The sequence below is a fragment of the Cyprinus carpio genome, chromosome B23, assembly GCF_018340385.1.
Source record: "Cyprinus carpio isolate SPL01 chromosome B23, ASM1834038v1, whole genome shotgun sequence".
NCBI lineage: Eukaryota > Metazoa > Chordata > Actinopteri > Cypriniformes > Cyprinidae > Cyprinus > Cyprinus carpio.
In genome coordinates, this window is record NC_056619.1 from 16,691,630 (window position 1) to 16,705,498 (window position 13,869).

At 37.5% G+C, this 13,869-nt stretch overlaps 1 protein-coding gene across 5 annotated transcripts in view; it reads right to left on the minus strand.

The window, feature by feature from the left end:
• Positions 1-13,869, minus strand: part of LOC109088309 (sodium channel protein type 8 subunit alpha-like) — a 50,243-nt gene that overhangs the window by 17,855 nt on the left and 18,519 nt on the right. For 3 of the 5 annotated variants that reach the window (XM_042750969.1, XM_042750967.1, XM_042750970.1), the window contains exons 7-19: positions 13,284-13,505; positions 12,613-12,676; positions 12,265-12,406; positions 9,823-10,029; positions 9,345-9,632; positions 8,583-8,888; positions 6,703-6,838; positions 6,357-6,595; positions 4,976-5,149; positions 2,531-2,887; positions 1,274-1,744; positions 647-764; positions 391-545 (exon numbers count right to left, since the gene is read on the minus strand). In XM_042750969.1, coding sequence (XP_042606903.1) covers positions 391-545; positions 647-764; positions 1,274-1,744; positions 2,531-2,887; positions 4,976-5,149; positions 6,357-6,595; positions 6,703-6,838; positions 8,583-8,888; positions 9,345-9,632; positions 9,823-10,029; positions 12,265-12,406; positions 12,613-12,676; positions 13,284-13,505 — 2,879 coding nt within the window. The remainder of the gene's footprint in view (positions 1-390; positions 546-646; positions 765-1,273; positions 1,745-2,530; positions 2,888-4,975; positions 5,150-6,356; positions 6,596-6,702; positions 6,839-8,582; positions 8,889-9,344; positions 9,633-9,822; positions 10,030-12,264; positions 12,407-12,612; positions 12,677-13,283; positions 13,506-13,869) is intronic. The other 2 variants (XM_042750972.1, XM_042750971.1) reach the window with 1 other exon arrangement.

Sequence of the window (13,869 nt, forward strand, 5' to 3'; positions counted from 1 at the left end):
AAAAAGCAATTGTATAAAGCAAGACCCCTGATTCTATTACATTCCTTTTTTTGGCAACATTAGTAGTGCTAAATACAGGAACATTTCCAATGCCAGAAATAGATCCAATAGGATGAATAGGACAGTCCATTAATCACATGGCGCCAGGTCTCTACAATGAGACAATGCCTGCTTGAACCTCACATTATATATACCTCACATGAACATTAATGCAACAGTCAGACAGAATCCAAAACATAATGGAAATCAGTTCAAAAGTACAAAAAAAAATATATTTTTATGTTACAAAACAATATAATAATGGAATCCCAAGCAATATTTAAGCAGCATTTTTCTACTTAAGTAGTTAAACACAGAACAAAGTGCTTGTGTGTTTGTGTACATTCTCACCAATGCTCCACTACTGAGGAGGATCATAAAGATGATGAGGGTTTCAAACCAGTTGTGCTCCACAATGAGATAGCAGGTCTTCCGGAGGAACCACCAGTTCTTACCCCAGCCCTCCGTGATGGGCACATCACAACACTTGTAGCGGGCCACACAAGCTACAAAATGCCACACATTATTCTTCAGTTCTCACAATCCATTACAGTTTCTGTATAAAAAAATAAATAATCTGCAAAGAGAAATCTATGAGCCATTTTACCTTCAGTCCAGCAAGCTTCAGGGTCAACATATTCCTCTACTGCCTCCACCACCACCGCTTCCTCTACCTCTGGTTTAATATCTATGGTGCTGCCCTCTGAAGAGCTGATGTCATCCAACTGATTAAGAAGAGTTCACAAGTGCCATTTTTTTATGTAAAGAAATTAAAATAGCAAATCAAAAACAATGTCCAATGCCAATTTTAACTGCATTAATAAAACGCTTATAAAAACTCAAGATGCTCAAACAGAACAATAGCCTAAATAGCATGAGTTTAGGACTGTTTGCCTGACCAGTGGCAGACAAGAAAATGTGTTTGTAAATGCTAGACATCCAGAATGAACACACTTTAGCTCTAAGAATGAAATGACAAGTATCTGTATTCATGTTTCACAATACAGTGTTCTAAATGGCCTACACGCATTTCGACATCATTTTGAAACAATACACTGCACTTTACTCCACATATATCAATATCATGGACAAAAATTAGCAAATACCTCAGTTTAGAATTACTAAACATTTACTCCTGAGGCCAAATCAATAACCACAGGGTATTACATTTCAACCACAAGCAACTAGGTCAAAGCCTAAAAGCATCACAACATCAGCTCTTTTGCATACTCACTTCTTTGCTGCCCTCTGCTTCAGACTCACTGCTGAAATCTTCTGTGTTGAGATTCTCAAAGTCTGACTCGCCCACGGCGATGGGCACGCATACGGTCAGGTTGGGGTTGTGGATGAAGGACATGTGGTCATCATCAATCATGTACTTGCCCACGCTACTGCCTATACCACTGGTGGTTCCGTTGCCATTTTTCTGATAGTCCAGGTCACGGCTGATGTCCACGCCTGTGTGATTGGTGATGCAGTTTAGTTTCCGATCGTACATGTCATCTAGCGGCTTGGCCTCATCGGTGACCTTCCTCCTGAGGATGATGTTGACCAGTTCACGAACTTTGATCTTCACCCAGGCAATTCCCTTCTTAATGCGAATAACTGCAATCTGCAGGTTGTTCATCTCGCCGTCGTCATCAGAAGCTGCCAAATTGTCTGCGCTGAATGAGCTCAGCAGCAAGGCAAGGAACAGATTCAAGACCTGATCAGTGTGAGAGAAAAGTAATATAACTTAGCCTCAAATGACCAAGACAGCTGCCTTTGAAGGCATTTTATGCATCATATACTCAGGAATACTGATAAAATTTTTAAAGTGATAGTTCACCCAAAAATGAAAACTCTGTCATCATTTACTCACTTTCACGTGGTCCCAAACCCAAAAGACTTCAAATTAATATATTTTTATAAAGAAACCTGACAAGTTCTTCCCTCCATTAAGTAACCAAAGCTTAAAAGACCCAAAAAAGTTATAAAGGCATCATAAAGAGAATTTCAGTTTAATCTAACGGGTGGTTTTTTTTTTTTTTTTTTGCTTTTATTTGGTTCATCTTAAGTCAGACACAATAACGACAAAATAGTAATGTAATATAAATAATATTAATATACACATCTACAGAACATATAACAGGCAACCATACATTAATTCAGATGAAGAAAAAGAAAACACCAGGCAAGCATAAAGGTGTTCTTTAATGTGTATGTTTTAATGTATTTGTGTTTAATTGTGAATAAAAGCCAAAACTGAATGTTAGTCATTTGAAGCGATTGTTATCTCTTCACTTGACTTGTTTTAAATTGTTTGATTCATATGGGTTAATATAACCCACCTTTATAACCTTTTTGGATCTTTTAAGTTTTGGTTACCTGGACTTTCAACAGAGGGATAGAAACCTAAATATTGCGTTTATCTCCATTTAAGCAGTTTTCAGTACAACTTAGCTCAAATTTCATGACAAAAATGCATTTTCTGCATCAAAAGAACACTTACCACCAAGTTTCCTATGACCATGACCATCATGAAGACAATGAGACACATTCCCTGTCCAGCCACCTCCATACAATCCCACATGGTCTCGATCCACTCTCCACATAACACCCGGAAGACGATTAAGAATGAGTGAAAGAAGTCATTCATGTGCCAGCGGGGCAGCTCACAATCTGCAGCGATCTTACACACACAGTCCTTGTAGCTCTTCCCAAACAACTGCATGCCCACCACGGCGAAGATGAAGACGATGATGGCCAACACCAGGGTCAGGTTCCCCAAAGCTCCCACTGAGTTGCCGATGATCTTTATCAGCATGTTAAGGGTGGGCCATGACTTAGCCAGTTTAAAAACTCTCAGCTGTTAAACGAGAGCACAAGCAGAATTAACATGTTCAATATTATTCTTTGAATGTGTGCTATTGAAAACAAAGGGCATATTCATTAAAGAGTTGTGCAACTTATTCATTATGTCTTATTCACTAACCACCCACAATCCTGCTTAACCAGACGCTGTTTTAAAATAATGTTGCTCTGTATTTAAATAAAATAACCGTCATTCTTTTCAGTACAAACACACCTCCTTTCTATGTAAATTAGACTTATTATACTCACAATCTCCCTTATGCAATTAACATTGTGCTATTACCTCCCACAGAAAGAAGGTGCTAAACAGAATTTTATTTATGAGAGATCTGTGTTTATGCTTTTGTATTTGTATTGGAAGCAGATGACAATCATAACATAAATGACATACTGTCCAGACCTGACAAAATTTGACTTTTTTTGAGTATCATCAGTGTGCAGTGTGAATAATAAAAAAAAAAAAATCATAGGTTACTCAGTGTTCACTCCTATATTTCTGAATGGAAGAAACTGCAATGCGCAATATGGTGGAATAGTCCTGCCTTCTAAATGAAAGAGCCGTAGAAAGCTGTAAACAGTCCGCCATTTTTTCGACGCCGGAGCAGGTAGACAAGAATGTTTCCTAAGCGACTGAGGTGTTTTGTTGTTGGATGTAATAATGAACATAGTAGTTGTCATTTACTCCAAACATCTGAGCCGCTGAAGATGCAGTGGATCACGTTTGTTTTTGAAGGGAATGCGCCCCCCCCCCAATCTACCTAAAATGCTTCTATGTTCGCACAAATCATTCGTGATCCAGCTTCACCTACAGAAGAAGTGAGTATAAGGGTTTTTTAAATTAATCTTTGCAAATCGCCTTTCCTAACAATGTGCTAGTAAGCAAGTTCTGCAGCTAAATGTGGCTAAAGTTTACAGTCTCTCAGAGAACGGCTCATCACCCCACGGAAGAGAGGGGTGGGGTGAGCAGAGCTCATTAGCATATAAAGGGACATGCACCGAAACTGGTCGCTGTGAACAGAGCTGTTTTTGACAAGGTAAAAAGGGTGTTGTTTTACAGTACCATTGAGAAATTTTAACTGAAGTATGTTACAGACTTTTCATTAACTCCTGGAAAATGGGCATCCGTTGACCTCTTTAAAAAAATTCCAGTACACTTTAATTAAAACTATTTCAAATTTCTTTTCATAGAAGTATTATTTTTATGGATTGGCCATTATTTAGTGCTAAAAAACCCATGTAATGTCAGTTTTAAGGCGCCCTCATGCAAAAAATCCACATATGGGTCAGAAGTAATAGAACTGATGACACACCAGGAAATACTTAATATGGACAAAAGCATCCAGCTATCACTGTAACTGAATAAAAGAACACAGAAAAGCTTTGAATGATGACATTCAAAGAGAACATTGCAACAATAAACACTTGACTGTTACAATGTACTGTTTATCTGTGCTCTTAAAACCACCTTGGGTATTTTTATAATTATTAAGTATATTTATAATCCATTGCTAATCAGCATAGCCTTTGTTGCAGTATAGAATATATTTCTGCATCATTATGTGATAAGTAGCCACATCAGATTAGGACAGAAGTTATTTCTAACATTTGTCTGATGTTCTGGGTTATGTTATAATATTCTCTTTTGTTGGACAACAGGTTTAGAATCATTGCAAGGGAAGATGTTCGGTGTTGCGTTTTCAGATGCACGTTTTAAGCGGGGAGGCGCTTCCTCATCTCAGCACGTACATCCACATACACACACAAACAGAGCCAGTTTGGAGAGAAATAAAACACATGGAAATTCTTTAAATGTAAAACCGAAAAACAAAACGATCTGATTGGTTGAACTGGGTTATTCAGAAAACAAAAATGTAGGGAGGGATCAGTTGTTGATTCAATAAAACATAGGTATGAATAAAACATATGCATGGATGAACTGTTCACAATAATATGCAATTAAAAATAGGGTGATTTCGCATTTCATGCAAACTTAACCACTGATTCTGTTCCCTGATTCACATAATTTCTTAATGCAATAGCACATGCACACACATCAAAGATCTGAAGCAATAAAAATGTTTACCAATCGGAATGATCTCAGCACAGAAAGACCTTCTACATCGGCCAAGCCCAACTCCATTAAACTCAAGCTCACGATAAAGCCATCAAAAATATTCCAGCCTTCCTGGAAATAGTAGTATGGGTCCATTGCAACCAGTTTGGCAAACATTTCGGCAGTGAAGATACCAGTAAACACCTGGAAGAAAGAAAACAGAAATTACACGGATTGATGGCAAACAGATCACTTTGAGACAGACTCATTGATTTTTTTCTCTTTATAACATTACAAGAAAAATATATCTTTATATTTTTCTAGTCCTGTTTTTTTCTTTTTATTTTGTATGTCTACATATATGTGTCATTGATTTGTTCCTTTTTATAAGATACGTCATGTTGTTACATTGTGTGCTTTGCTCAATAAAATAAAATCTCATGTTAATGAGCCAGACTAATTTATAAAAGCAATCCCATATCAACAAACTGATTAAAGACGAATAAGCAATGCAGTTGTGAGAGTAATCAGCTCTTTCCTGACCTAGCAGCAACAACATCCTGGCCTACACATTCACAATAACTCCCTGACCAATCGCTACAAGACTCTGTGACGTTCAAAGTGTCAAACGTATCATCCTGCTGTCACAGCTGAATGGTGCAGTTAATCACCCTGCAGGCAGGTGAACTGGGGTAGGGTACAAGGTGGCCTTGACTACAGGAGGCCTGCTGCGTGTCTGCACAAACAGCGAATGTGAGTCATGCTGCCACCTGCACAGCCACGACCTGCTCCATCCCACAGGTGTACTGAAGAAGTTTGAATACTTGCATCATTATATCACCATGTCAGCTGAAATTTGCTGAAATTTCATTGAGAGAGGCCTGGCTATTGCATGCACGTGATTTACTCCACAACGCAGTTCACGTGGCTTAGAAAATCATGATTTATGGTAGGTGTATGGTGCACTGCACTGATTTATGACCCATAACAGTCTCTGTATCACTTGGCTATGCAATATAAAAAGCAATTTGGTTCATAACTGGGAAACATTATCTGTACTTTCCTGCAATGTTGACAATTTCACAAGCATTTTTACACTCATTCAGATGCAGGAACCAAATTGCACAGGTTCAAGCTCCTAGAACTGTGAAAACGCCACCATTTTAGAGCTGCTCATCGATTAGGCTACATGAAATATTTATGCTGGCTCTGCACCACCTCACTCAGCCAGTAGCTTAGCACTGTCTCTACGCCAAGCAAAAAAATGGCTTTGAGTGTTCCAACAACGTCCCTGCACAGACTACAAAAAATAAGCCGTGGGGGAGGGGCACAGTTTCATCAAGCAACGAAAGAATTCTTTATATTTGAATTCAAAGACTCTTGGAAAAAAAGGGCTTTGCAGAATCCTCACCAGGTTTCCGACAGACAGCACATGCTCAAAATTCTCCGTCATAGGGTAATGCTCCATGGCCATGAAGAGAGTATTCAGCACAATACAAATGGTGATAGCCAAGTCTACAAAAGGGTCCATCACGATCAGGTTCACAATCTCCTTAACCTTCATCCAAACAGGTCCACACTCCCAGATAAGAAACTTGTTGGCAAATTTGTACCAGCATGGTGGACAATTTCTCTGAGACTCTTCCAATTCTGGAAGCAAAGAATGAGAAGTATGGTAACCATGGTAACAGATTTCCTTCTTTTCTTTTTTTTTTTTTAAAGCAGTACATTCCTTAGGTTACAAGATATGGACATACCCTCAACCAATGTGTTGGTTAACGCACTCATGACACTGTTGGCTCGCTCCTTGCGCCCAAACGATGTGTTAAGCTGCTCTATAGAAACCATTAGAGAGCCTGAGAGTTTCTTCTTGATTTCGAGATCAGTGGTTGGCTGTCAGGAGAAAAACAATGAGGTTAAACAGAAGCACCACAACATTATACAGTGCAGCCAATGGGTGGGGGAAAACCTGCATCACAGGGCTAGTTAAAGAAAGGCTGGTTAGGAGAAGAATTTTTGTCAACACATTTTGTCCAAAGGAGCCATTTTTCATTTGAATGCATTAAAGCAGAGACATGCTGGGCTCTCACAAGAGAGAAGGTAGGGTGGAAATTCATGGGTATTTGTCATTAGCATTCCTGCGATACATATTCCTAACATAAGCATGTGATTAACACGCTATATGTTATCAAAATGCTCACTCATATGGCCATATGGTCAGCCATGTGTTATAAACTGTTTGTTTTAAAAAATAATATCCAGAATGCTGGAAAGGCTATGAATAAGTAACTTATTCAAGTTTATCATATTATAAATCTACCATTGTTCTCCGCTCCCTCCCTCCTCTCATCTGAAGCCCCTGCATCTCCAGATTTTAGGAGATCCAGTCAGCATGCATCAGCATGCATTCAGTCTAAGAAATCAAGAGAAGAATAGAATAAATATCCTGATCCATTAACCTCATGCTGAAGATCTGAAGCTATACCAGACCTCTATATGATTCATAAAGCTAGCAGACTACCATGCTAACTACCATGCTAACTTCAATGCTTTCATTATAATTACAGTACGAAGAAATGGTGCTGATCATTAAAATAAGAAAAGAATGCATGTATACACTATAAAGAAGAAACACATGGTATACAAAAAAAAAAGTCTAGATTAAGAAAAAATGTGAAAAGACAATTGAAGGCTAGAGGGTGGAAGTGGAAGAATTTCATGGTTAATTCACCTTTGCGAGAATATAAAATGAAATACAATTACAAAGGACATTGAGTTGACATGTATGTTAAAATAAATAAATAAATAAGTATGAAAAAATGAAGAAAGATTTTGCTTGTGGGGTATAATGAGATGATGCAATGAATTCTAATTCCTATTACTAAGACATACATTACCATTAAAAATTCTGGGGTCAGCAAGATTTTTTTAAAATAAATTAATACTTTTATTTAGCAAGGATGCAATAAAATTGATCAAAAGGGAAAATTAATGTTTAAATTAAACAATGCTATATAAGATCATAAGAATAAATGCTGTTCTATTGAACTTTCTAGTCATCAAAGAATCCTTAGAAAAAAACATGAATTCCATGAAGATATTAAGCAGTATAACCATTTTCAACAATGATAATAAAAAAATGTTTTTAGTGCACCAAATCAGCATATTAGACTGATTTCTGAAGGATCATGTGACACTGAAGACTGCTGAAGACTAAGCTTTGCCATTACAGGAATATATTACATAAAATATATTAAAATAGAAAACAAGTATTAAAAATGTAATAATATTTCACAATGTTACTGACTTCTTTCAAAAACATATAAAAAAAAAAAATCCAGCCCCAAATGTTTGAATGGTAGTGTATGAAACCCAGTTTTATAAATCTTAGTGGTTCATTTACTGAGAACTATATATAGTTAGCAGCTTGTTCACTAATTTCAAACTGGCATGGGAGGGCAGCATATCACACAGGGTTTGAGAGCAGTCCTCAACTGAAAGAGAGCTCATTTAAGAGCAAAGTCAAAATAACCATTACACAAGTGCATCAGAAAGAGAGAGAGCCAAACAGAGAGAGCCAAGGTTCAGAGATAGATAATGCCCATGCCTAGACTGATCTACTCTTAGACTTCCTTACGCTGTCGTCAGTGACTGCCTTATCTATTATCACCTCAGGCAGTAGCCGTCCGCCAGGCCCCGGTCCGATGAGAGAGACCACTCCATTGCAATCCACAGTGCTGTTGCGCTTGCCGTAGTAACCTGTGTAGCTGCTGCGACGTTGTGGGCTTAAGAACGAATCGCGCCGCTCGTCGTACTCCTCAACCGTGCTGTGTTCATCATCTGCAAACTCGTTCTCCGAGCCTCCGTCCTTACAGCGGCTGAAGATGCTGCTCTTACTGTTGCGTCTTGAAGGGAATGGTGAGCCTGGGATGCTGAGCAGAGACTGAAGGCAAGAAAGGCAGAGAGACAGATCAAATAGCTGACATCTTTGGTTTTACACACTTGCTCTCGACAGTCGAATGTTGGACATTAGTCACAGACATTAGGAACTTTTCCAGTTACTTCTTAAAGGGGTCATCGGATGCCCATTTTCCACAAGTTGATATGATTCTTTATGAAAAGTCTATAACATACTTTAGTTAAAATATATTAATGGTAGTGTAAAACAAAAAAAATAACCTTATACACTTCTTCTGTAGGTGAGGCTGTTATATTAATGGTTTATTATTTTTAGGGATAAAAAAAAAAAAACACTGGGTGGATTTTTATCATTTTAGGGTGGATGTGTACACACACTGCCAAGACATATTTCACTTCAAACAACAATCAAAAGTGAATTTTGCATCCGATGACCCCTTTAACAGAACAACCACAACAAAAAAACAAGGTCATTCTTTACCTGGTTCATTATAGAACTCCTACGTCCTAAACGGTTGTCAGGGAAACGGAATCTGCTCCTCCTGCTTCCATCATCCGATTCGGATTTGACAAACTTCTCACTGTCCCCTTTCTCCTTGTCCTGCTCTTTCTGCCGCCACTTCTTCTTGCGGTTGCGTCGTTCTTTGGCACTCTTGGAGCTGAGTTTAGACATCTCAGATGAGCTGCAGGACAAGTTCCCACCTCCATCACCATCATCCTCCACCACGTCCTCAGACACCGTCCCCGCCGATGTCGCCATTGCATTAGCCTGCAGTCACAAAATGTATCAATCATTCATCTAAATTACTCTGAGTTTAATTAGTTTTGATTGTAGTCACAAAATTACATTTAAAATATTAAAAGTCCACAATTAGAAACCAGCAGGCAAACACTACACTAAAACACATGTAAGTATTACGAAGAGGACCCTTATTATAAGCATTCAATTATTGCCTGACCTGTGCCTCCTCCTGCTGTTTCTTCAGCTGTTCCAGCATGGCTTTAAACTCCGCCTCCTTTCGCTCCGCCTCTTCCATAGTGGCCTGGTTCTGTTCTTCATATGCCATGGCCACCACAGCCAGGATCAGATTCACAAGGTAGAATGAGCCAACAAAGATCACTAGCACAAAGAAAATCATGTAGGTCTTCCCCGCTGCTCTCAGGGTCTGTGGATGAGGGCCAGATCATATTATATTACAGCGCATCATACATTAGAATAGAAAATGGTTTGTTTTTTAACACACACACACACACAGAAGAATTTCTCAACGCTCATAATAATATTCAGGGATTTTATCCAAACTATTTCACTAATATACAAGTGGCAGAGATGTACTCGCTGGAAAAATGCAAATGTCAGTTCATTATTCTGAGCCTCGGTCATTCAGTTCATTCAACTGTATTAAAACTACTTAAGAGTTAATACTTAAGTATTAAAACTACTTAAGAGACAACTATAACATTTTTATTATGTCAAATTTCAAGTCATATAATAATTATTTTACATTTAAGAATTCGTTTTCATGTTTCTTGACAACAAATTAAAATAAACATGAAACTTGTATCTGTTTATCAGTAACAGTAGGATATCTAGTGCTGAGATAAAAGAGAGGGGGTCTAGATGGCTATGCTTGCATCTACATGTAAGAGTACAGAATCAACTAGAGCTCAGGCTATATTTAGTGTTTTACTATTAAGTCTTCTAGCTGTCCATTACTGCTCCTGATCCCAAAGGGTTCAGTGTGTTTGTGTGCATCCTGCACAACGAGGGCTGTCTGCAGCGGCATACATATTGTGGCTAGTGGTTCAACGGACCACAAATCGCACGGTTCGGATCACATTACCGTTTTTGACCCACGGATCGGATCATTTTTCGGATTAACAAGAAAAGAAAAATATTTCAATTTAACTTATTTTTACATTTATTACTAAAAGCAAAGTACTTCTTTGATACCACAGCAAATAATACTAGATGAACTAAGAACGTTTAAACATGATTAAAGAGACAAGAGAACAGCCAGTAAAAATAAGAACAAATACACAAATTACAAGCATAGATATATACAACAGAATATGTTACAAATAAAATAAGGTTGGTAGTATTCAAATAAAGAAATGTAATATTTGTGGAAAATAATGCATAACTGCATAGTGTTCACTGTAAAAATTAAATATAGATTTTTATCACAGCTGTTTTGTTGTTTGATGATCATTAATGACTGCAGCAGTATTTACAGGCTGCTGTCCCTTTAAGACCTGATGCACAGATCCGATATAATGATACACATCACATCCGACATCTTTTTCAACTGTTTTCATTCACTTGAGACATAACTGACTGCGTTTACCTGAATGATTGTCAAGATGGATATTTTGCCATAATTTTATATGTATGTGTCTGTTCAGAGGATTCAGAAGAGGATTCAGTTCAGTGTTCGCGCACCGTCTGAAACGCATGTGCGCGCTTCATGTGTGTGCGGCTGTGCACGTAGAGAACTGCACGCGAGTAACGAATCAAGTTCCCCTTCGCCTTTTCTCTCTGGAATTTTTTACAATTCGCTTGCTTGTGTAAATACGAACAAATGATAAACGTATACTTTATTATGGTTAAATTTTGCAATTAAACCGTGGATCACATGCATCCCGAACAGTGGGGCTTGGTCCGTTCGGATCACGGATCAACTACGATCCGTTTAACCACAAATTGTGGCTCATCCTAAACACTTTTTCATGTGAGAAATTTACACTTCAAGCATATTGAACTAATGAAAACACAACCAATTGTGACAAAATAAAGAATTTTGAGAGATACATATCGTCACAGTCGCTAATTACATATCATTTTCTGTTCTTTACAAATGTAGTATTAAGTATAAAAGTGTAAGTATAAATATGTATGCCGCTGCAGACAGCCCTCGTTGTGCAGGATGCACACAAACACACTGAACCCTTTGGGATCAGGAGCAGTAATGGACAGCTAGAAGACTAAATAGTAAAACACTAAATATAGCCTGAGCTCTAGTTGTAGACCTTGTATATTCTGTACTTACTGCTTATTGCACTTCTGGTTGGATGCTAACTGCATTTTGTTGCCTTGTACCTTACATGTGCAATGACAATAAAGTTGAATCTAATATAATCTAATCTAAAAAGGCATGGGGGTACCTCAAGCACTGAGTTTGTTTAATTTGCATGCTAAATGCAATTAATTAAATGTGACTATTTAATTGTGCAAAGATAGACCAGTACAATTTTAGATAGTATAATTTAATTTAAATACACATATCATCTGATTTCAAAAAGATTCATTTGCTCAGTAGCAAAATTCAGATTAGTGAGAAAAAAATCTTTAAATGGAACTGAAAGTGATGAAAGAGGGGAAAAAAAGACCACGCCCTTACCAGCTGGTACAAGTTCTCCCAAAAGTCCTGCGTCATGAGGCGGAATAGAGCCAGGAAAGCCCAGCCAAAACTGTCAAAGCTGGTGTACCCATAGTTTGGATTGCGACCAGCCTTCATGCATGTGTAGCCTTCAGGACAGCGACTGAGAGGGGAAAGGAGCACACAACCCAATAATGACTTGGCACCAGTCTATGGATTAGCATAAAATGAACAGTTTGAGAAGAGTCTCAGTAAGCTCTTGCATGTTTTGTCTTTTAACAAGCAAGTGTTCTTTATTATTTTTAATGTCTGTATTCTGTCATTTATAGTTTTGTAATTATATTGTGAAGGAGAAGGCCAGACACTCACCCTGAATCAGAGCTGTTTCCACACAGCAGAGCATCTAGCTGGTCCGGCAGGAAGTAGAAATTGGCTGATGACAAAAAGAAACAGAGAATGTTAACTAAACTATTTTGTAGTTTTCAAGCAATACATGGCCAAAACCGATAAGGCAGATAAACACCCAATATTAAAATTATTATAATTTAAATGCTTCAAGTGAACTTGGCAATTACAACATCATAATGTGTGTTTGTGTGTGTTTTTTTGTGTGTGAGTGTGTGTGTGTGTGTGTATATGTGTGTGTGTGTGTGTGTGTGTGTGTGTATGTATATATATATATATATATATATATATATATATATATATATATATATATATATACACACACACACACACACACACACACATTATGATGTTGTAATGCCCAAATTCACTTATTCACAAATTCATATATATATATATAAAACATTTTAACAGTGTTAAACTGTTAATTTATAAATATTAAACGTAAAAAAAAATCTAAATATAAGTAGTAATTATATTATAGTTATTATAGATGTAGATTTTAATTTGTTTTTATTAAAGATTAACTTTAAATGAGTGTTACATGGCAGTTAAAGCAATGCATGATAAACAGAAACTAATATATTGTCTTAACTGTTTCTGTAATTTGTGTGACAAATTAAACAAAAACTCACTCTCGTTCATGATATACTCATCCCAGTTGAATGCATGGGTGCCATTGGCCTGGTATAGTTCTGTGATGTTGATGGGCCAGACGACACACTTTTGTCGCAGATTTCCCATGAAGAGCTGCAGACCAATGAGGGCAAAGACACTGAGGCAGAAAACGGTGAGGATCATCACATCTGACAGCTTCTTCACCGACTGGATCAAAGCGCCAACAATGGTCTTCAGACCTTTGAGATATCGAATATGCACACACATACACGCACAAATATGCACGCAAACACACACACACACAAAAAGGCAAAGACAGTTGCATGTGTGTTCAAGTCCCAGAAGTGTATAAAAGGAGTCTCAAGGCATGATGTGAGGAATTCACATTTTTTAGATGTGAGGCCATCTATGTTTCATATATATGTCTTGTATACATATTATGTAGATCTGTGGTTCTCAGCTGGTGGTGTGCAGGTATTTTCTGATTGCAGGGAACAACACAATTATTATGCAATACATTTCTATTTTTATTTATATCTATATATTTGTTTGTTTTTGTTGTTGTTTAGGTCTGTATATGTTTTTTTTTATTATTTTTTATTT